The 24,040-nt window shown below is 37.9% G+C and overlaps 1 protein-coding gene across 3 annotated transcripts; it reads right to left on the bottom strand.

Moving 5' to 3' along the window:
- Positions 1-273: 273 nt before the first annotated feature.
- Positions 274-23,703, bottom strand: LOC120732103 (sialic acid-binding Ig-like lectin 14). 3 transcript variants are annotated; one of them, XM_040029449.1, is made up of 9 exons: positions 6,209-6,279; positions 5,629-5,985; positions 3,460-3,750; positions 1,782-2,030; positions 1,439-1,699; positions 1,264-1,351; positions 1,086-1,178; positions 883-952; positions 274-807 (listed from the first exon to the last, which is right to left on the bottom strand). In XM_040029449.1, the coding sequence occupies exons 1-9, from the start codon at positions 6,255-6,257 to the stop codon at positions 772-774; spliced, it is 1,494 nt and encodes a 497-aa protein (XP_039885383.1). In that variant the 5' UTR covers positions 6,258-6,279; the 3' UTR covers positions 274-771. The 3 variants fall into 3 exon arrangements, with proteins under 3 accessions (XP_039885383.1, XP_039885386.1, XP_039885385.1); XM_040029452.1 differs by lacking the exon at positions 6,209-6,279 and adding an exon at positions 23,579-23,625 and having other exon boundaries at positions 275-807; XM_040029451.1 differs by lacking the exons at positions 274-807; positions 883-952; positions 1,086-1,178; ... (4 more) ...; positions 5,629-5,985; positions 6,209-6,279 and adding exons at positions 19,311-19,585; positions 19,669-19,738; positions 19,876-19,968; ... (4 more) ...; positions 23,066-23,416; positions 23,579-23,703.
- Between the last annotated feature and the right edge of the window lie 337 nt (positions 23,704-24,040).

Below are 24,040 nucleotides of genomic sequence, written 5' to 3'. Positions count from 1 at the left end.
TGGCTGAATCATTGCAAGTCTCTGCTCTGAATGACACGAGTCACCTGTACAAAACTCATAGAATCGGTCTGGGTGGACTCTTTCGTGTCACAAAAACTGCCTGTGGTCAGCTGCCTCCTGTGTCTCGCCAAGTGCTCCATCTGTGCTGCTAGCACATATGTTACCTTTGTTTAATATTTACATTTGTTTGATCTGAAACATCTAAGTGTGGAAAACTCACAAAAAATAGGAAATCGGGAAGGGAGCAAAGATGTTTTCGAACCACTGTAAATTATGAGTTTGATTTAAAAAAGATGTAACATTTTAAACACATTTTAAATACTTTTTCTGTTTGTTTTTTTTGTTGTTTTATTTTTTTAAGCAGAATGACTGTACCTCAAGTTATAGTCAATACAGGGTTTCCTGTATTTAGTTGATGCCTAAAGATATTAGACACCAAGAATACCAATCACACTCATACACTACAGTGTGCTTTTCTGCATTCTGTGTTGAAGTTGGTACACAATCCCAGAAAGACAAATTGCTTTAATTTCACAACCACTAAACACTCCCTATTTAAAAAGAGAGTGGAAATGAGACAGACAGACAAATAGACAGAATTGACTACATACTCCCTTCCCTTTGCGGGGAGACTGATGATAAAACACTTAATGAACAACTGGAATAACATATGTGATATAAGATGAAAATAGCATAAGGATTTTTTTTAACATTTTCCTTGACTTCCATCTGAAGACACAAACATGGATTGCAGCTGGTCTTTCGCAGATGTTACACATTGGCGTATACTGATTCATCCAAGTCAGTCTGCATAGAAAAATAAGTTTAATTCATTCCATTGTTTGATGCAGGCACATAACAAATGAAGAAAACCTAACTCACCCCTACGTTGCCATATATATGAAAATTGGTGTAAATGTCATTGCAATGGGCATCCTCATAGTTCTCTTTCCTGCAGAAACAATAAAGAAAAGCACACAAGGTTTTTTTCTTATCTACATGAAAATGAAGTTCAGTCACTCCTTCTTAGGTTACATTTAATCAAAAGTTTTGTTTGTTTGCTAATTAAGGTGAAGAATGTATACCTCCTTGCTGGGGCATAATGAGGGATCTCTACAGGTCTCTCTGACTTCATTGTGCTCAGGTCAGATGGTGGTGTCTCTCCTGATCTCCGCGTGCTAGCAGAAATATGTTTGGGTGTTTTTGTTTGAGTTTTTTGGCATTACCTTTAATGATATTACAATAATTTGTTTAATGACTCACCATTTTTTAACTCCGACAGCAGTAGCTATCAAAATAATGAGCAAAATGACACCTGTTCCAGAGGCAATAAAGATATATTGCATGTTGTCTGAAGAAAGAAAAACATACTGTGTTTTTTGTCATGGAAATGTTGAATAAAAAGAATTTATGTTCTATTTTTAACATTTTTACTTACCATTAACAGGTAAAGAGAGTGTGAGGTTAGCATTTCCCAGCGTGTTGTTTGCCAGACAGTGAACAAACCTAAAGGACCTAAAGTCTGTCTGCAGAGTCCCAGTAGTAACAGAGCCATTTGTCTCTACTGTGGTGCTTGGCAGGACTCTGTCACCAAGAACAAAATGGACCATGCTGGGGGGCCTGGACTGTACAATGCAATCACACTTTACTATGCCGTTATATGAGGAGCACTTAGAGTAAGTCTCAATGTCAGGGCCATCTGTAAGAACAGCAAATGTAATTAGAAACATATATCCATGCATTCATCTTTTGTTGTTATATTTGTTCTATTATTTACTTACATAACACATTGAGCTTCAGGGTGCTTGACTTGACTCGTCCTTCTTCATTAACAGCAGTGCAGTACACGGGCTTTGAGTGTCTGGAGACATTTGTCATTGTGTAGGTTTGCCCCTTATTCAGCAGAACACCAGTTTCACTGTGCCACTCGTAGCTGCTGACAGGGTTTGCATCACTGGAGCACTTCAGGTGTGCAGTCTCTCCCTCATTCACATCTGACTGGTACTCGACCTTCACATTCACTGGAGCATCTGCATAGAAACATTTAACCCTTACTCTGCAGTATTTTGTATCATTTTACACAGTGAGGTAAAAGCTGAGTTTCATTAAGCATTTTGACATAATGGTAGTACTAGAGTAAATTTTCAAGCAGTTGCCAAAGTCAGCAAGGTTCTGATTGGACAAATATATTGACGATAGGCTGAGCCCATCGGCGATAGGCTATTTATTTATTTATTTGCCAATGAGTAAGTTTGCTAAGAATGATGGAGCTAATAGAAGCAGTCAACAGAAAGAAACAGCGCTGTTTTAACAGCGAGCAAATGCACCCTCCTCAGAGTGCGCCGAAATGCTTGTTGATGGAGCTGCAGAAGCTGGTGACAGCCAAGTATACTCAGCCGGATGGTGGACACGTACATGCTCATGCAGGTTAGACGTGTTTAAGTACTTTGCTCGCACTATATGTCTGCACAAGTGGCACACCACTTTGGTTACATCCTTAGGTTTACCCCCTTCATGTGGTTTAAAGCCTTTATATATTTCTTTGTGCTGTAAGTGTTAACATGCCATCATCATGATAAAAGCGATTAACAATTAACCCATCCAGATGGGTTTAGTGCATTAAAAATTTTAACCTTGTTAATCGTGATGACCGCTTTAACGCTCTAAATTTTTTGGGAAATTAGTTTGTCCATGCTTGAACTTCTTTTGTGTTGTAAACGCGCAAATCAGTCCGTGCATGATTACATTGCTCCACCCATCAAAAATGGGTGACTCGCCCATTGTCGATTATTGGACTGACGATTGTCGGTTGGAAACTTTTTACATATCGCCCAACCCTACCATGAACTAACAAAATATCCAAGTAGTCCATCTAATATTTGATATATTTCGGTCAATGGAGACCAGACAGACTGCTAAACTAACATCACCATTGACTAAGAAACGCTAAAGAAAAAAAGAATAAAATTACGACTTAAAAAAAAATATGAGTCAATTTAATGATTATAAAGTCATAACTGATAAACGGAGACACAGACAGAATTTGCTCTTCTTTCTGTCACATGCCCATCCAGTGAAAATACCAGACATCTTATTGCTGACTGTGGTTGGAATCTATATGAGTCATGATGACTGCGAATCCTGTGACTCTGACTGAAGCTAGATGCAGAAGCTGCAAAAATTAGACTGTAATAATTTAATTTTTTTTAAATGGTAACACAACTTCACATTCACTGCTCAAATGAAATGTATCACGTCACCAATCACGCTGGAACATTTGACATTTGACCCCCTTAGCTTCTGCTTTACATATAATCCCCTTTCTGTTTATTTGGACTTTCTATTGTCTGTTTAAACATGTAAATGAAACATCAAACAGTACTGCACAAATTTTAGTTTTTAAAATGCTTGAGGAATTTGTCTTTTATCATCAACACATATTTAGAAATGCACACTTACATTTTACTTTAAGGGTCTTGGATGTTTCTTGGTGCTTTCCTCCGTGGTATGTTACTCTGCATTGTAACAGTTTGTTGTGATCAGTGCGGTTTGAGCGAAACATTAAAATTGATGTTGCCTTCCACTGGCCATCATGAAGCTTCTGTGCTTGAAAATGCTGCTCTCCAGAGTGACTCCAGTGAAAAGCTGGTGGATATGTGGGGCAGGAGTGAAACACAGAGCAGGATGCAGACACAGGTTGACCCTCCTTTATGTCCTCATGCGCAGAAAAATCAATGGCATTTGGTTCACCTGTGTTAACAAGAAAGATCACGAATAATCAAATTTTCTGAGAGAACACTTAATGTACTCGGCAGTTGATACTGTATTTTATAAAGCTTTGACTTATGAACTTGCCTTCCTTATATTAATTAAATTTGTTGATACTGTATTTTGCAGACCATAATGTGAACCGGATTATAAGATGCACTGTCGATGAACGGGTCTGTTTTCATACATAATAATTACATATTACATTACATTACATATTAAGCAAAACAAAACAGTCAGATAAGTCAAACCTTACTCAACTCCTTCTTCTTCTTCCTCCACTTCCGTACCATTGATTCATTAATTATCTCAGTTGTTCTCCTGACTGAAGTTTGGTCCGTTTACAGCATTCTGCGTTGCGATTGCATTTGTCCCTAACCATCGGGAACCCTCCCATTAATGAGTGGAAAAAATTTTGCGTTCATCCTCCAGCTTCACTGTTTATGTTATGCTAACATAGCTGTGCCGCTAGCGATTATGTAGCAAATAATTATGTACCAGCTAATCCAACTTCAGTAACCCTACAAAAGTCACCGCTATTTAGTTTTCTGTCTTCGTTTATGTTGGAAGTGATAGCAGAGCTGTACGAGTTAATTTTTTCAGACATCTCTCAATCAGAACATGCTATATCATGTTTAGGTGGAAACTAGTGAGCTAACTTCCTGCTAAATTCTGATTCCTTAAATTTCATAAATTTTCATGGTTTTCATGGATGCTTGGATGTTAAACTTAATTGTTACACCTGGTAAAGCAGCAACGCAGATCATTTTATTAAAGATGAAACAATTCTTTAACTCAGGTTTTAACTCTCAGTGATGCCGCAGTGATTGTTTGACTTTGGGACCTGAAGCAGAGTTTGGACCTAGATTACACCGCGAGGCTCCTGAGTACGGTAGCCGTAATTCTCTGACAAGCCATCATGCTTCGTACTAAAGCACTTTTTGACAGATTTTTGAGCGTACCACATGAAATCAGTTCGAGGTCAGTAAGCACAACCAAAATTCACACATAAGGTGCACCGGATTATAAAACGCACTCTTGATTTTTGAGAAAATTCAAGGATTTTAAGTGTGACTTATAGTGCAGAAAATACGTTAAACATGAATAAAGTGTTGAAAATCACCACCAGAGTCTAGTGAGGTTATTAATGCATAACACAGATATATTACTAACACATATTACAAGGAAGTATGGGGGGGGGAGAATAGGAAGAAAGATATTTCCTGTTTTGTTTGAGTTGCTGTTCATGAAAAAAAGAATCAGCTCTGGTTGGAAAATATAACAGGAAAAGAGTGGTGGCTTCATTTGGAATTATTTAATCTTTCCATGTCTGCATGTTTCCAAACCGATGCAAGATGTACTTTCAGTCTGATTTCAAGCTTGAGAATGTAGGAAAACAAAGAACTGGATGCAACATCACACATAAACTGAAAGATAAAATGAATTAGCCTGATTTAATAGCACAAATGATGAACATGAAAACAGAAATATTAAAGAAAAAAAAAACCTCTAAACCAAATCAATTTGTATTAACCGCAAAACCTGTCTTTCAGGGTTCTAAGTAATTAGTTACATTGGGCTTTCAGAAGCAAAATGTGAGGAAAAAAGCCACAGACACTGAACACACTGCTGGATAATATTAATAATAAAGTGCTATTATAGGTTGATTTGCTGGTTCATAAATGCATTGTCAGAGCTTAGGTTTGAATCAGTTAGGTAACAAAGCAAAAGTGTATCTGTTATTAGTACAAATGAATCAGCTCAGACCAAAAAACTAGCAACCACACTGAATAAACAGACAATACTAAGCTTGGAAAATGCGATTTTATTATTGGCAATATTAATGAACATTTTACTTACGAATCATTGAAATGGAGACTTTCTTATTTAAGTAGGAAAAACTGTTATAGCCTCCAAGTTCAATCCTGAAGTGAAAAGGCCCTCCATCATTTTGTTGAAGATTTTCAATCATCAGAGAACAGTTACTCTTGCTGACGTCTCCAAGAAGTTTTGTTCGTCTCCTATACTGCTCCAGCATTTTAGACTCAGTTGGATGATAGATGACTTGATTCCCATCATTGGTCCAAATCCCTGTGAATGTTTGGACCTTTGCATTTGGGTAGTTATAAGAGCAAGGGATCACCACACATGACCCAAGGAGACCTTTTACTGAGGATGGGACAGCAATAGTCCAAGATGACGCTTCTGTTTGAGTAACTGTAATAAAATGCACAAAGTGTGAAGAAATGAAGCACAGAAACAGGTTGATCAACAAGAGACAGGAATCTTAAATGTATGAAACAAAATGCTGATTCCCTAAAAACTGCCTGGACAACAAAAGATGCATTATAAGACACAACTGACTGTTCAGTTCTGTAACTGGCAAATAAGTAAGTAAACATTACCTCTATTCATACACATTGTGCAAAATGTATCATACCTTTGACGCAAATGCATATGAAAAACAAAAGCCACTGCCAAACATCCATCTCTTCTTCTTATTTCCACATCTAAATAAAATAACAAATGTGTGTATGTGTGGGTGCTTTTATTTCCTCTATGGACAAGTGATGTCAAGTTTCCGTTCTGCTTTTAATACTCACTTGATCCACTTTGCCACAATTTCTGTGAATTTACAAAGTGTAGAATGGGGAAGCAGGTCATACGTATCAATATTTATCCTTTTTGAATGATTTGCCAAGATTTTATCAAAGGGGTGTTAAGAAGATTTATAAGATTATAAAATAACACATTTTATTTTTCACAAGTTGAATTTCAGATTTCATATGTAACGTAATAATAATAATGATAATAATAATAATAATGATGTACGAGGTATTTGTCGTCTCTTTAAGCGTATGTTGTATCTTGCCTCGCATCTTCCATTGAGCACAAATATCTGTGCTTATTCTAGCCTGGCTCTGCCAGATGTCCTTTGCTCTTTATTGCAGTGATATTAATAGAGGTCAACTACAACTCATTCATCTCTTAGTACTTCTACAGAGCTTGTAAAAGTTCATCTTGAGTTGAATAAAAGAGAACACATTTGAAATGGAAGGAAAAAAGCAGTTATGCTGTAGTATATGTGAGTGAGGTCATTCATTTAGTATTTTAAAAAAGTTTAGCTTTTTAGATGCACAACCTAGTCTTCAATGGGAGGCTGATTGTACCTCAGCACATTCACATTTTAGTTATAAACTATTATGACACCTCCTCTAATATGTGTAGAAGTTCTAGTGAAACAATATGAGATCTATGTTATAGAGTGACAGACGATCTCATACTACATCTAGTATCCATTCAAATAACATCAAAATTAGCACATGGATCCAAAGTAATAAAAATGCTCAGTTATATCAACAACTGCATCAATGAGGAGTTTAGTTAACAAAGAGGAAAGACATTTTCATGTTTTTTTCTAATTTGAGAAGAATGACTGTACCTTTTACTTATTCGCCTCATTGTCTAAAGTTGTACCTGGAGATTGTTGGTGCAGAGCTGTCAACACAGGATTTCATTTACTTAGTTGATACCTTTCGGCATTTACATGACATGTTGTCTTGTACGATTTATGCTTAAGCTCTTACTATCTCACAACTTCACAACCTACTTCATTACTAAGACACCAAACTAATGCAATAAAAAAAAGATTTGTTTAAATTGTTACACAATGTCAAAAAAAGAAACTATTTTAAATTTTCCTCCAATTTCACAAAAAGGGACCCAGTCTTTTTTAAATTGGTATTGTTTCCCCTTTATGAGCTCATACTTCAGCAAAAAGGTCTCCATCCTGTCCAGCTCATACAAATGCATCAGTATTATCTTCAGACAACAATGAAATAATTTTAATAAAAAAATCGTCCTTGTGTCATGTCTCCGTATTTATATAAATAATGAGCCAACATTTTCCTCATGACACCATTGGTGGACCTACCCTACCCTACCTACCTACATACATCCTGCTCGCCTGTTAGCTGTTTAACAGCTGCTGCTGATTCAGGAAACATGCCCACGTTACCTGGTGATAGTCACAGTTTAAGATAAGATAAGATAAGATGACCTTTATTAGTCCCACTCGTGGGAAATTTGTTTTGTTACAGCAAAAGTGCAAAGTTATGTAGCAGAAATTAGAAAACACTGGAATGCAATAAAATAAAATACTATATACAATAGAATAAAATAGAATAGAATAATATATACAATAGAATAAAATAGAAATACAAATGCTATATACAACTGAGTAAGAAAATACAAAAATACAACTTCGTCAGAAGAAGAATTGTACAAGAATTGCACATATAGCAGTCTTATTGCACGTGTAAGGGTTTGATCAGCTGCAAAAGTCTTTGTTGTGGAGTCTGACAGCAGTGGGGAGGAAAGACCTGTGAAATCTCTCCATCCCACGGTGTGGGATGGTGCCGCAGTCTCCCACTGAAGGAGTTGCTCAGTGCTGTCAGAGTCTCTTGCATGGGGTGGGAGATGTTGTCCAACAGGGATGACAGCTTAGCCGCCATTCTACTGTCACTCACCACCTCCATTGGGTCCAGAGGGCATCCTAGAACAGAGCTGGCCCTTCAGATCAGCCTGTTCAGTCTCTTCCTGTCCCCAGCAGAGATGCTGCCGCCCCAGCAGACCACACCATAGAAGATGGCTAAGGCCACCACAGAGTCATAGAAGGTCTTCAGGAGTGGGCCCTCTACTCCAAACAACCTGAGTCTCCGCAGCAGGTACAGCCTGCTCTGCCCTTTCCTGTAGAGGGCATCTGAATTATGAGTCCAGTCCAGTTTGTTGTTCAGATGAACACCAAGGTACCTGTAGCTGTCCACAGCCTCAATGTCCATACCTTGGATGTTCAGTGGTTGCAGTGGAGGATGCTTGTGCCTGCAGAAGTCTACCACCAGCTCCTTGGTTTTACTGGCATTGATCTGGAGGTAGTTCAGCTGGCACCAGTCCACAGAGTCCTGAGTCAGTCCTCTGTACTCCTTGTTGTCTCCATCAGTGATGAGGCCGACTATTGCAGAGTCATCAGAGAACTTTTGCAGGAAGCACTGGGTGGAGTTGTGGGAGAAGTCTGCAGTGTAGATGGTGGAGAGGAACGGAGCCAGATCCGTTCCCTGTGGGGCCCCCGTACTGCAGACGACCCTGTCCGACACACAGTCCTGAGTCCTCACATTCTGTGGTCAGTCGGTGAGGTAGTCCAAAATCCAGGTAGTGAGGTGATGGTCCACTCCAGAGTTCTCCAGCTTGTCCTTCAGAACCGAGGGAAAAATAGTGTTGAAGGCACTGGAGAAATCAAAGAACATGATTCTCACAGTGCTCCCAGGAGTCTCCAGGTGAGCGAGGGAACGATGTAGGAGGTGGATGATGGCATCATCCACTCCAATGCCAGGTTGGTAGGCAAACTGAAGTGGGTCCAGTGATGAGCTCACCAGGCGCCGAAGCTGAGCCAGGACCAACCGCTCCAGGGTCTTCATCAGGTGGGATGTCAGAGTCACCGGCCTGTAGCTGTTGAGGTCCTTGGGGCGTGAAGTCTTTGGCACTGGTACAACACAGGTGGTTTTCCAGAGCTGTGGGACTCTTCCCAGCCTCAGGCTCAGGTTGAAGAGGTGCTCCATCACTCCATCACCGTGGGCAGCTGCAGCTCCATGTAACGTAATGTCGGCGCAATACTGTGCACAAGACAAAAAAATGTAGTTTGTTTCCTGGGCGCAAAGGTGCTTGAGCTTGTGTTTCCTTTTTAGTTACTGGCCGGGGACACAGAAGAAGTATGTTGCTCTCCTGAACAGGTAATTCAGCATAAGGGTAGTTGTGAGCGAGATCAATCTCCTCCATACTTAAGCTGTGTGTTCCTGTAACACTCCAGAGATCATCGTCACGATTTACCAATAAGTCCTGCATCCTGACTGTGTCCCCTTTCTGGCTTCCCTAGGACAGTTTCTTGGGAATGCTGAAGCCAGTGGTTGCTGAATTACCCATGATACCAAGGAGAAAATTTGTAAATTAAAAAGAAACCCTGCATCAATCAAGTGAAGAATATTAAATTAAGTGTAATTTATATAGCGCCAAATCACAACAAAAGTCACCTCAAGATGCTTTTTCTCTTTGTTGCAATTACTAAACTATTTTTTATAAACTATTATTTTTTTTAGCTGTTGTTACATCTGTTATTAATTTTTTTTATTTAAATTATCATTATTTTTATACATATACATGAATGAAATGAAATAAGTTTTCAGTGATATTTAATGATGAGTAGTTTGATTTCCACAGCAAAGGGAAAAAAATTGATTTCCACAGCAAAGGAACAAGAAGGTGAAACATCTTTAACACTACTAATCACTCACCACTTGTTCACGTTGTACATCATCTTTGTTGATGTATTTGATCACCACCTACAGGCCAGTCAGTAGTATTTTGGTTATTACAGGCAATGGTAAGAGAGATATATCATTAAGATTTGTACTCACTGGTAAATCATTTGTTTTTCTTCTCCCAGCATAAACAGAACCAAAGCCTCCTTCCCCGAGCATTTCAAGCTCTTCGTATTTGGCCTCAAAGAAGGCTACACAGACAGAGAGAGAAACATATTTTTGCATATGAACTTCGGATAATGTGGGATAAATGGAACAAATATCTTATTGTTTTCTCATGTGTAGCACAAAGTAGGAAATAGTAAAATTAGAAATGTTTAGACTACTAGAAATACTCAATTTGGTTTGTTTAGCTGAAGCAGGTAACTGGAAAGAGTGTAGAAGGAAGCTCAGCGGGTCAAGTATTAGCATTTCAGAGTATTTACTTTGTTGCTGTAAGAAGTAGGGCAGGGCAGGGCAATATGGCCAAAAATATTTATCACGATATATATTTGAAAATTTGCAATAACGATATAACTGACAATATAATTGGTGCGAGACAAAATACTTTACAACTCCACAACTTTATTAGTGCAAAAAAACCCATCAATTTATTTTCACTCAAACAAGCAGCTGTTTTTTATGTGCATTAAAGCTATATAAAAATTTTATAGTGCAAATGCAAATTCCTTTCCACCATGTGCGTATGAAAACAAAGGCACTGAGCATGTGCGTTTATTCTATCGCGATATTTCATTTTCTAATCATTAACTAATATTGTATTGGTATTACTGTACACGGAATAATATGACATGCTACTTTTGATTAGGTCTCATTTACTTTAAATCTGTTATTGTTAACAAAACATTTCTTAAACAAAAGAGAAAATTGCACATCCTCTCACAATATTTCGACTCCTCAGTACATAGCTGCATCATGGAGTTTAGCCATTTTCATACAATTGTGTCTGAGTCAGTATATTAGGGCTTGGTGATGTTAAACAGAGCGGCGATTATATTGTATACATTGTTTAGTATTTTGTATCAGAGTGATTAAAAAGTTTCCATCAGCTACTAAAGAGCTGGAAGTTAAACCCAGCTCCACAACACTGTTGGTGTGTCCCACTGTGGAGGAGACTGACATTACAACTAGGAAATGACTGCATACTAGCACCACTTACTGACCTAACACACCGAGTTCTGAAAATGACTGCTGTTTGCATGATGTTGCTATAATTACCATTAGTGAAAGACATTGGAAAAAGGCTTAAAACTCAATGAAGAATTTGCAAACCTAAAAGCAACAAAACAAACTTAAGATACCTTTAATCCTAAATCCACAGCCTAACCATACAGTTCGGTCCTGTATAGTCATCTACCACTGATCTTACTTAGTTTACCTCTGTTTCTGTTGAATGGGAGGGACATGTTCCCACTGTTGTAAATGGGAGCTGATTGACTGCTGCATCCTGGCGAGGGCTCACAGTCATCTTCCCTGGTTGCCTGTCTAGATGTTTCTGTTCCTGGCAGCTGCTTAGTTCTGTGCTCCTCATGTGATTCTCTGATACTGGTGCCTCTCTCTTGTTTTTTAGCTGGTGTCTCTCTCGAGGTGCTGGCCTTTCTTTTCACACCCTTTATTGGCACAGTGTCTACTGCTGACTGAGCAGGTCCACGGCCACTCCTCAGCCTTTTTCTAGGTGACTCTAATGCAGTGCTGGCTTTCCCCTTTTTTTCCAAGCTACATGTGGCTTTAGTGGTGCTGCCACGGCTCTCTATAAATCAGATAATCCCAGTTATTATCAAGCTGATGACAGCATGCAGTTTGATTTTGATTGAACCAAGAAGTCTGTGTGATGTTCAGTGCCACTGAGTTTTAATGTTCACCATTTTACAAATTTGAAAATACTTAACTAATTAATGCAGCTAAAGTTTAGAGAAGGTTTGGGGGTGTCACGGTTCTGGGTCCGTTGGACCCAGTATTTTGAGTTTATTGTGTTTTGATTTAAGTTTGCATCAGGGATTGTGTTCTTGTTCTCTTGTCGTGTTATGGTAATGTTTATGATGATGATTATGATGTTTATTATTAGAGTTCCATGTTTCTGTTTATCTGGGTTTAAGATGCAGGTTTAGTTTCATATGTTATTTCCTGTCTGTCTCTCGATGTCGAGCCTGCGTGTGATGTTTTATTGTGAAGGTCTGTGTCATATGTGAGTGTGCTCAGTTTACGTTTCCCCTGTTCCGTCAGCTCAGATTCCTCCCAGCTGTGTTGCCCTCCTGTGTCTCATCCCCTGATTACTGGTGTGGGTATTTAAGCCCTGTGTGTTCTCCTGCCTGTTGCCGGTTCGTCTGTATAACTCCGTGTCAGTCTGTTACCCTGTTCCTTAGTCTGCGTCTCTGCTCTCCGTTTTGTGGACTTCAGGTTTGCTCTTTAGTTTCTCCCAGTTTAGGTTTATCATTACTCATGCTTCATTGCCTGTTTTTGCCACTGCCACCGTGTTAATAAACTTCACTCATATCGTCAGTTTGCTGCATTTTGGGTCCTCCTTTTCCTCCACTCCACACGGCTCACTCCGCCAGCCGTGACAGGGGGTTTAGTTTAAGGTCTGTGTCAGACTTTCTACAATATATCCAGCTGGTTGAAAGTAACTATGTACATTTACTCTAAGACTGCACTGAAGTCCAGTTACTTTATGTCTTTCCTCAGGTATTTCTATTTTGTCCACATTTTGCTTCATAACTATATGACAAAGTTATGACATTATATTTGTAATATAACAACACTCAAAAGTACAGAGAGGTGTTTTTGTCCTTTAACTTAGTCTACACAACCAGGCTTTAAAGTCACAATAACATCATACTGCAAATAGTAAAAAAGTAAAGACTCCAGCAGAAAATTAAGAATACAGTTGATCCGTTTCCAATAACAACCAGTTGTATTTTCAATACAAAGAAGAAAAATGCACTTTTCTGCACAAAAACCAAGAAAAATTATGCTAACTGTAACTAAATAAAAAAAAAAAATACTTAAAATAAAATAATTTGCATTTGAAAAACTTGTACGTGTACAAATACACTAAATTACAGACAAAAAACTCAGTTTGAAGCTGTCTGCAGTGGAGGAAAATCAGAGGGTGACTTACCTGAGCTTCTATCAGAGGGCATGAGATTTACACTGTTTATTGTCTCAGAGACCATCTTCTTGGTAAATTTGCGCAGTCACACTTTGAGAAAATGCTTGACTTTGAATATACCAATGCTAAGTTGAGCTTTTCTGACGTTGCTGTGCTGAAGTGAGTGAACTGTGTGTTCTGAGTTGTTAAAGGTGATGACTCGGGTTCCATTCCGTGAGTTCACAAATACACAAGATTGAACAATACAAAGGAAGAAAACAAATACTTATTTAAAACATTTTTATTAAAAGGTCTTAAGGAGTCAAAAGATGAATGATAAACATACTGGTTTGGGTTATTTTCCACATTTAACACTGTAAATCCCTCAGTACACAGAAACTGTATGAAATGGCCACAAACAGAAATACATGCATACAGAATACCAGTATGAAGAGTTTACACGCTTTTATGAAATGAAATTTCTATTCTCTATTCTTCTTTCACAAATAAAAAGAAATCTACATTTTAAAGTTTCCACAGATGTAGTTTTTGGAAGATGGGGTCAACAGAAATACTGTTCAACTGAATATCAACATTTCAGATGGCAAATATTTTCTGTGAGCAACAGCTGCGCATTTACACATCCAGATGTGTTAGCTTTCATTTGGTGTTTTGATTCTGTCTATTTGATGGGTGTAATATCAGTTAGCGCTTCTGTTACCTCCGCTTTGGTCTCCTCTAGTCTCAGAATAAATAAATGCAACACAGAGTTGACAACGACATCAATTTTGCTTCTACAAGAACACCTTTCTAAATACAAATCTGCTAATCTTAAAACTTTGACCAAACCAGAGTTTACAAAGTCTTCTTTGACAACTCAGGCCTTAAAAAAGAGGAATAACCAGGCTGAATGTCTTTCCTTAGGAAAAGAATAAACCAAAAGTCACTTTTAGAAAGTGTAGCATCTTGAAACATCACTGCTGTTAAGTGATAAAATATTTTTCTCCTCGTTTTCTTTTTCACACAGTTTTAAGATAATCAAATACATTTTGAAACCCTGGAAAATACCAAACTTAGTTTTTAAATTATGATTTCATTGATTAAGTGGAAAAAATGTTATCCAAACCCACTTGGTCCAGAGTGAAAAGGCTGTTGCCATCTGTTTAAATCATGAATTATTGCAATTAACTACATTTATTTTGTGAAGTTGACTAAATTTCATAAGCCACACCCAGTCCTAAATACTGCCAGATCTGTAAAATCAAGAAATCTCATTAAAAATGACTAAATAAAATAAAAAGCCATTGTCTTCACAGTGGCTTCTACCTGCTCGGAGCTCTCCTCTCTCTATGGCTCACACTTCCTGATGTTTGCAAAAAGATTTTTCTTTTAGGCCAGTTATGCTTAAGATGTCAGTTTGTGCATTTATGTGTTAATGATTTTGTTTACTGTTTTATTCAAAAAAGAAATCCAGAAAATGCTTTGTGATTGTTTTCTTGCCACTGTCTTTTTTGCTTAAGTTTTAATGTTGACATACATTGTCAACCTGAACATCCTGAACAACACGAAATGAGAGAAAACAAAATGAAGTGTATTTGCAGAATTTCTTTTTCTTCTTAGAAGGAATCTGTAATGCTATAGTTTTTTTTAAATTTTTATAATAGAAAACAGTGGTTCTGCTGTTTTCCCTCTTTTTCTTAAAGCATAAAGCGTACATAATAGCAAAACACTCAAATTACACATAAACATATGTGAGGAGAAAAGGTCTTTAAGTATATACCTTAAATATAACCACTGATCACCAATGATCATGAGTTAATCACTGAGTTGTTCCAAGTATGACCTAACGCCTTGTAGTTGGGAGGCTTTTCTTTCATTATAGTCTTTCAGCACCATCTTCTGGTGAGTTTGTTCAAATATTCCTGGCTGTAGTCACCAGTAAGTCCTGTTCAAAGTAATACTTCTTTGGTGCAGTGGTGCTATTTTTTCACACTTTGAAGTGACTGGGAATGATTTTTTTCATATTTACTGACAAAGAAAATTTTTGATAAGCAATGAAGCAGCAGCTGAAGCCTGTGTGCAAATAAATGTTTAATGCTCAAAAATAGGCACTAAAAACGGGAAGTTATGAATCTGGTCTATAAAGATATCTGGCATAAATTACACTTTGACACAAGACTGCACATCCATTCAAGTATAAAAACACAAAGTATAAATAAAATCAAAGAATGCAGGTTTAGTGCAAATGATGTAAAAACAGTCACACAGACAACAGACAATATGGACTGGAATACACATACACACAGAACTACTGTGAAAAAAGATCAAAATGAGCCCCAGAAAGACAGCTTGGAAACATGCAAACAACATCAAAACATAAAGCACACAAAGACTCCAGAGATGGAGGGAAGCATGAAAAACTAAGATAGTAAAAAAAACCTAAAAAATTAAACAGACAGAAGAATTCACTGCACGGACAAAAGTAGATACTGGACACTGACTCTGACAGTGAATTATGAATAATTCAAAATGCTGCATGGTACAGTGGCTAGCATTGTTGCCTCACTGCAAGAAGGTCGTGGGTTTGAATCCAGTCTGGCCTTTTCTTGTATGTTCTCCCTGTGTTTTCATGAGTTATGTCAGGGTACTTCCTCCCACAGTTCAAATCCAAGTATCATGTTAGATTAACTGATGGTTCTAAACTTGACCGTAGGCGTGAATGTCAGTATTAATGGTTTGCTGTCAATCTGTCCCTTTGACCGACTGAGCTACTGTTCGGAGTGTACCCTGCTTCTTGCTCCATACCAGACCTATTTACATTTAAGTTTATTATAAAAAGATAATCAAAGACAAAATATCTTATAAAAGTATATTTTGTCAATACTAGTTTTGGTGATGGAGTCTTAGATGCATAACAAATATTCATTTGTTTTATCAGCTGAGCAGAGAAATCTCAAAATAGACTCACCATTAGACCATAAACCAAGAGGCCAAACCAGAAGTACATGGAAGTCAGAATGTATGTCCTTTCACTTCTGCAAGGAGGCTTACATTTTAGTTACAAACTGTTAATATAATACCTCTGTTACATAATACCTCCAGTACCATGTGTTTAACTGTCACACAAGGATGGAATTGTAAGCAACAACAAAGTGCAAAGTTGTTTATATGCACGGTTTTCACAAAAGAAGACATGAATTACATTTGTTTAAAAAGGAAAACACATTTTAAATACAGTTTTTAATCTGTAAAGAGAATGGCTGAAACTTGTTGTTTCTGCAGAGCAAAGGACTTCCTTTACATAATCAATGCCTGTATGTCATCATATGCAGGCATCTTGTTGTTACTTCTTCTCACAAGTTGAGAGAGAAAGGCACTCTTTAGTAGAGATGCTACCAAGAAGCATATTTGCACTCGCACTTCAGGGGCTGTGTGTTACCACCTTATTAATCAGAACTGAGTATCTTCTTGTTGTTCTGTTGTGTTGCTTGAATTGTTCACTGTAAAACCACATATTTCTGGATCCTCCGTTCCAACAAAAGCAGGGTTGAGTATTTCACATGTGTATGAATACACTTTGTTGCTCTCCTGAACAGGTAATTCAGCATAAGGGTAGTTGTGAGCACGATCAATCTCTTCCATACTTAAGCTGTGTGTTCCTGTAACACTCCAGAGATCATCGTCACGATTTACCAATAAGTCCTGCATCCTGACTGTGTCCTCTTTCTGGCTTCCCCAGGACAGTTTCTTGGGAATGCTGAAGCCAGTGGTTGCTGAATTACCCATGATACCAATAATAATAATAATAATAATGGATTGGATTTATATAGCGCTTTTCAAGGCACCCAAAGCGCTTTACAATACCACTATTCATTCACTCTCACATTCATACACTGGTGGAGGCAAGTGAAACTGAAATTATTCGAGAGCTGAATTTTTAAAGGATAAAATGCAGTTTCAAAGCAAATCAATTCATTTTCAAAGTATAAATTCAATTTCAATTTAGACTAATTCAAATTCAGTTTTCAAAAGCATTTATTCAAGTTACAATTCAGATTCAATCTGAGCCATTCAAATTCAAATTGAACTTATTCAAATTCAGTTTCTGATGGCACAGATTTCTGCCCATACTCCCCTGTCATTCTCTCGCCTGTTGAAACTTCAATCATGAAACTGATCAATGATCGGCTTTTCTCTCGTTTGTTTATTGCGCTAAACAACAGCAGCACGTTTAAGCTTGATCAGCTGTTGTTAGAATTCATTTGATTTTAATTTCTAGTGTCAGCTGATGTTTGCTGGAGCCACAGCTGTAAAAAAGGGCTGGTCGAAACCAGGAGATGTCCTTACTGAATCATCAGAGCTGAACTGGTGATGGAGAAACAGGTTTACCTTTTAGGTGACATGAATGAGTTGAAGGGAAGTTATGAATAACACCAGGATCCTTTTTTTGTGTAGCTGACAGCTGGTAACTGTGCAGGGGCGGATCTAGCAAAGCTTTTGCCAGGGGGCCAGGTAGGGCATATAAAATATTTAGCTTTTATTAAATAGTTATCTGAATCTTACAACCAATGTTTGTATTATAATAATACACAAGATTGGCTGTAGACCATTGTTATTCATTCAGAACACTGTGTAAAAATAACAAAAAACAAAAAGTGAATGCAAAGTGCATAAATATTTATTTTACGTGTTTGATGTGTGTGGCAGGCTGTGGTCTGCAGTGCCGCTGCAGGGGAGGTGGACCCACCTCAGCGGCATCTGCAATCACGCCTCTCAGGCGTAAAGCCTGTGCTCTCTCGGCTGTTTTTTTTTTTTTGTATGTGTCGGGCTGTGAGATGAAAAGCTACAGCCGGCTTTGTGGGTACAGCAACTATGTGTGAAAAGTGGTCCATAACGTAATGCTTCAAAGCGTGTTCATGCAAACATTGTCGGGTCTGCTTATGCACCTCTGCGCACAGTGTCTGCAAATCAGGGCTGTACGAAGTCACCTCATCTTTACACAAAACTGTAAGCTGTCATCTGTGAGGCGCGAGCGGTGTTTGGTTTAACCATAGTTCATGGTGGAGAATGGCTGCTCTGCTGAGTTTTGCTCTCTGTAGCCGTTTGAATGGCAAACTACACTGATTAGCGGCGGCATAGGCACACTTAAAATTTCTTCCGAAATTTTCGCTTTCTAGTTTTGTATTGCACTGTCATTTTCTGGCCCGTACTAATGTTTCAGTGAGTACTGAAGGAGGCCAGTTTATTTAAGAATCTTTGTTCTTACTGTCTGTGGTAACTTATGTTTAAAATAAGCTTTCTTTGTCACAACCAATTGGTTCCAATCAACTGTGATAAATAAAAATATCGTCTGTACATATACAGACCCTCGAATTGAACATCCTGAGCAGGTGGTTAGGATTGTGGAAGAAAAAATAAGTTAGTCTGATTTATATGCCTTATAATTAAAATGAAGATTTTTAATTTAACATCTACTTTAAATACATATCTTGAAAGGAGTGACACAGACTTTTAAAACAATTGGCTTCTGGCTAAACCTCAACAAACATGTTTGCATTGAGGGTAAAAAGTGGAGTCATTTCAACCATGCCAACAATCAGCGTACTCTTTCTTATTATTGATTTTTTTTTCTTGTTGATTTTTTTTTAGCTCCTTAGACCTGAGGACAGCACACATTTCTTGGTTTTTATCTCAATGGTTGTTGCTGATTAATGAATAAACAGACCAGACCAGGCTGACCAGATCACAACGCACTGCCATGAGAAGTGGGATAATGAGATGAGAGATAAACATCCAGTCTAGTCCCACATAAAGTGGGAGATGTGGTCACCCATATCTGTTAGGCTGTTTGTAAGCATTGATACTATTTATTTGTAATGCATATTTAATTAACTCACAATGTAGCTAATATAAGATTTAAAATTGACACGCTTTCCTGAGTATTTTCTCCAGTTAAAACATTAACAGCTACTATGTGTTAAATGTCATTTTTTATGAAGAGGATTAGCACACCTTGTGCTGTTGTTCAATAACTAATCACAAAAACAATAGCGATAAAACAGCTAATAAACATATTTAGTAACTTGACAACTTTGTAATTACTGCAAAACTTTAATAGTGATTTTTTTAAAGCACATTATTTGATCAGACAAACAAAAGTACAAAACAGAACTTCTCTTGATTACAATATTTTACAAGGAAATGTGAATGACAGATGACAGGAAAACTGATATAATATGTATGTGGTATAAGATGAATATAGCACTAGGATCTTTTTTTTTTCCTTGACTCCGACCTGACTGCAGCTGGTCTTCCACATATATTACACGTTGGCGTATACTGATTCATCCCAGTCAGTCTGCACAGAAAAGACTGCTTAATTCACTCCAGTCTTTGACGCATGATTAGATTAAATTTTAAAAAATACAAAACTTTACCTACCTCTGTGTTCCCATACACACTGTCATTGGCGTAAATGTCATTGCAATGGACATCCTCATAGTTCTCCTTCCTGTACAAAGAATGCAAAAAGGAAACAAGTTTGGCTTTTTCCTCTACACACAAATTATATCAAATATTCATCATTCATGTTTAATAAAGAATAACGTTTTTTTTTTTTTTTTTTTTAATGATTTGAAGAATTAAAACCTTTTTGTTTGGGCATAACGAGGGGGCTCCGCAGGTCTGTCTGACCTCATGGTGCTTAAGTCAGATTTTGGCGTGCCGTCTGATTGCCCCCTGCTGAAATTTAAAACATCAGGAGAAAAACTAAGACTTTCCAAAACCTCTAAAATACAACATTAGCATAACATCGCAACAATTAGAAGCAGATAAATATTGCTTTATTTTATGATCATATTTAAAACAGGTATTGACATTTTACATGACTTGAACTTATAGCTGTTAATGTTTTAGAGTGTGTAACTTGTCCTTAACAACTTACCATTTTTTAACAACTCCCACTCCAATGGCTATCAGAATTATCAGAGCAATCACAATTGCTCCAGAGGCTATGAAAATATTCTGCATGTTGTCTGTTCATAAAGAAAACACATTGAATATTTTTTGTTTTGCCATGTAAATACAGAGTGATAATAATCTATGCTGTTTTCTTGAGATTCAAAGTTTTTTTTCTTACCATTAACAGGTAAAAAGAGTGTGAGATTAGCATTTCCCAACGTGTTGTTTGCCAGGCAGTGCACAAACTTGAAGGACCCAAAGTCTGTCTGCAGAGTCCCAGTAGTAACAGAGCCATTTTTCTCTACTTTGCTGCTTGGCAGGACTCTGACACCAAGAACAAAATGGACCGTGCTGGGAGGCCTGGATTGTACGATGCAATCACACTTTACTATGCCGTTATATGAGGAACACTTAGAATAAGTCTCAATGTCAGGGGCATCTGTTAAGACAGCAGATATAATTAGGATCTAGCAGATAACCATACATTTATTATATATGTTTGAATGAAAAGAAAAATCTCTTCTGTTGTTATATTTCTTGTATTGTTTACTTACATAACACATTGAGCTGCACGGTGCTTGATTTGACTCGTCCTTCTTCATTGACAGCAGTGCAGTACACAGCCTCTGAGTGTCTGGAGACACTTAACATTGTGTAGGTTTGCCCCTTATTCAGCAGAGCACCAGATTCATTGTGCCACTCATAGCTGCTGACAGGGTTAGCATCACTGGAGCACTTCAGGTGTGCAGTCTCTCCCTCATTAACATCTGGCTGGTACTCGACCTTCACATTCACTGGAGCATCTGCACAGAAACATTTAACCCTTAATGTTACTGTGAAGCATTTTAGTTTATTTTTCATACAATCAGGTCAAAGTTGAGCTTGTTTCAATATTTTGACGTGGTGTAGCAATAAAAGAAAACTTCAGAAACCAAAGAGATAAACATAAATGTTATGACAAAATATCAAAGCCAATGTTACATATCAACCAGAAACATTTTATGATTTTTTTCTGTTCAGATTTTTTAAAAAACATTTAATTTTCAGTCTCTTTGGTTTCATTATTACATTTTTTTGCCCCGATAAAAAAACAACAACTAAAACTTTATATAAAACTGTGTCCCATCTTTTAAAAAGTTCTCACTAAATTACAGCATTTACAATATTTAAGGGATTCTTTTTTAATAATAATGGATTGGATTTATATAGCGCTTTTCAAGGCACCCAAAGCGCTTTACAATGCCACTATTCATCCACTCTCACATTCACACACTGATGGAGGCAAGCTACGGTTGTAGCCACAGCTGCCCTGGGGCAGACTGACAGAAGCGAGGCTGCCATATCGCGCCATCGGCCCCTCTGGCCAACACCAGTAGGCGGTAGGGTAAGGTGTCTTGCCCAGGGACACAAAGACCAGGGATTGAACCGGCGACCTTCCGGTTACAGATGCGCTTCCCAACCCCCTGAGCGGTCGCCCCGTTTTTAACATCAACATGTTGTTAAAGCTGCACACTTACATTTTACTTTAATTGTCTTGGATGGTTCCCGCTGCTTTCCTCCGTGGTATGTAACTCTGCATCGTAAAGGTTTGTTGTTATCAGTGCGGTCTGAGCGAAAGGTCAGAGTAGATGTTGCTTTCCACTGGCCATTTTGAAGATTCTGTGTCTGAAAATGTTGCTCTCCAGAGTGACTCCAGTGGAAATCAGGTGGATATGTGGGGCAGGAGTGAGACACAGAGCAGAATGCAGATACAGTTTGACCCTCCTTTACCTCTTCTTGCACAAAGAAATCAGTGGGATTTGGTTCACCTGTTTTAACGAGAACACATGAACATCATATGACTGCTGTAATGCAACACATGGCACTTGACGCATGTGGCAGTTGATGTCATGTTTTATAATGACTGGGCTTGTCTTTATTGATAAAACATGAATAAGAGTCCATTGAGGTGACCAACACAAAAAACATTAGCTTTTTCACAAAATCTAAGAAGGAAAAATGTGGGAAAAAAAACATAAAAAAGATATTTCCTGCCTCATTTAGGTTGTTGTCTACGGAGCCCCGCAGGGGACATGGGAGAAAAAAAAATTAAGACGGACTTTTGCGAGATCTCGCAAAACTTTTGCGAGATCTCGCAAAACAAACTCAGGATCTCGCAAAAGTTTTGCGAGATCTCGCAAAACAAACTTGGGATCTCGCAAAAGTTTTGCGAGATCTCGCAAAACTTTTAGCCGCATTCTTCGGACGCCGGCTCGAAGCCGACCGGGAGGTCGAGGCACGATGTGCCGGGAAAGCGGTGTTCCTCCCGGCTGTAGTGGGTCTCGACCTCCCGTTAGCTCGAAGCTAAGAATGCGGCTAAAACTTTTGCGAGATCTCGCAAAACTTTTGCGAGATCCCGAGTTTGTTTTGCGAGATCTCGCAAAACTTTTGCGAGATCCCGAGATAGTTTTGCGAGATCTCGCAAAATTCCGTCTTAATTTTTTTTTCTCCCATGTCCACTGCGGGGCTCCGTAGTTGTCCACAGGAAAAAATAAATAAATAATTTATTTTGCTTAAAAATATAAGATTTTAAAAAAGTAGGGGCTTCATTTGGCATGATTTTCTTACTGTGTCTGCACTTTTCCCAACCAAATTATAATTTTTGTAAAAAAACAACAACAACAACTTGTTAACTGTGTGGTAACATCACACATCTGCTTAAAGAAATTTGATTAAGCCTATTTTAATACCAAAAATGAAGAACCTGAAAACATTTAAAATTAATTTATATTAATTGAGCACATATCTTTCTGAAAATAAAAAAAGCCTAGAAATAAAGAAAGGCTTATGAGACCTACAAAATGTCATTTTTTACAGTATTAACTAAAATTTTACTTACCGATCATTGAAATAGAGACTTTGTTATTAGAGTAGGAAAACTTGTTTGGACCTTCTAGTTCAATCCTGAAAAAGAAAGGTCCGCCATCACTTTGCTGAAGATTTTTAATCATCAGAGAACAGTTTTTCTTGCTGAGGTCTCCCAGAAGTTTTGTTCGTCCCCTATACTTCTCCATAGTGTTAGACTCAGTTGGATGATAGATGACTTGGTCATCAATCCTCCAAATCCCTGTGAATGTATGGGCCGCTATATCTGGGTAGTTATAAGAGCAGGGGATCACCACACACGAGCCAAGGAGACCTTCCACTGAGGATGGCACATCAACTGTCCAGGATGATTCCGTTTGAGTGGCTGCAATAAATTGCACAATAAAATGGAGTGAAGTGAGGCGCAGAAACAGGACAATCGATAAGAGAAAGAACGCTTAAATGCATGAAACAAAATGCACATTCCCCTGAATTAGTTCTAGAATTTCTGAAAATAACTTCATACAAAACGCAGAACATATCATACCTTTGAAGCAAATGCATATGAAAAACACAAGCCACTGTAAAGCATCCATCTCGTCTTCTAAAAATTAAAGACTGTGTGGGTGCTTTCATTTCCTCCAGGGGAGAAGTGAAAGGTTTGGTTTCCTTCCTGCTTGTATTAGCCATTGCGTTCGCTTTACCCCAAAGTCTCATGCATGTATTATGGGGAAAGCTTGTTTTATTAATTTATCAATGGACTCTTCACTGCATTGATTATAAGTAGTTTCTGCTGTTTAGTAGGCATGCTTACATTTTACAGACCATGTATGATATATGCAGTACAATGTATAGAAGCATCAGTAAAGCAATGTGTGTCAAATACTAACAGCAAATTACCAAAGCATCAAATTAAAACAGTACACTGTGTCGTGTGTTTAACTGGTTCTTACACAATCCCAGAAAGAAATAAAATTGTTTTGCTTTCATTTCACAAAAAAGGGTTAGT

This window comes from Simochromis diagramma, unplaced genomic scaffold, assembly GCF_900408965.1.
Source record: "Simochromis diagramma unplaced genomic scaffold, fSimDia1.1 OVJJ01000361.1, whole genome shotgun sequence".
NCBI lineage: Eukaryota > Metazoa > Chordata > Actinopteri > Cichliformes > Cichlidae > Simochromis > Simochromis diagramma.
Note: the sequence above shows the minus strand (reverse complement) of the source record. Positions and strands in the feature narration are given on the sequence as shown.

Coding starts and splice junctions, on each gene's coding strand:
- LOC120732103 (XM_040029449.1), bottom strand. CDS start 6,257: ATGGATGTTTGGCAGTGGCTTTTGTTTTTCATATGCATTTGCGTCAAA. Junction 1,352..1,438: donor ACTCTCTTTACCTGTTAATG/GTAAGTAAAAAT, acceptor TTCTTTCTTCAG/ACAACATGCAATATATCTTT. Junction 1,179..1,263: donor GCTGTCGGAGTTAAAAAATG/GTGAGTCATTAA, acceptor TATTTCTGCTAG/CACGCGGAGATCAGGAGAGA.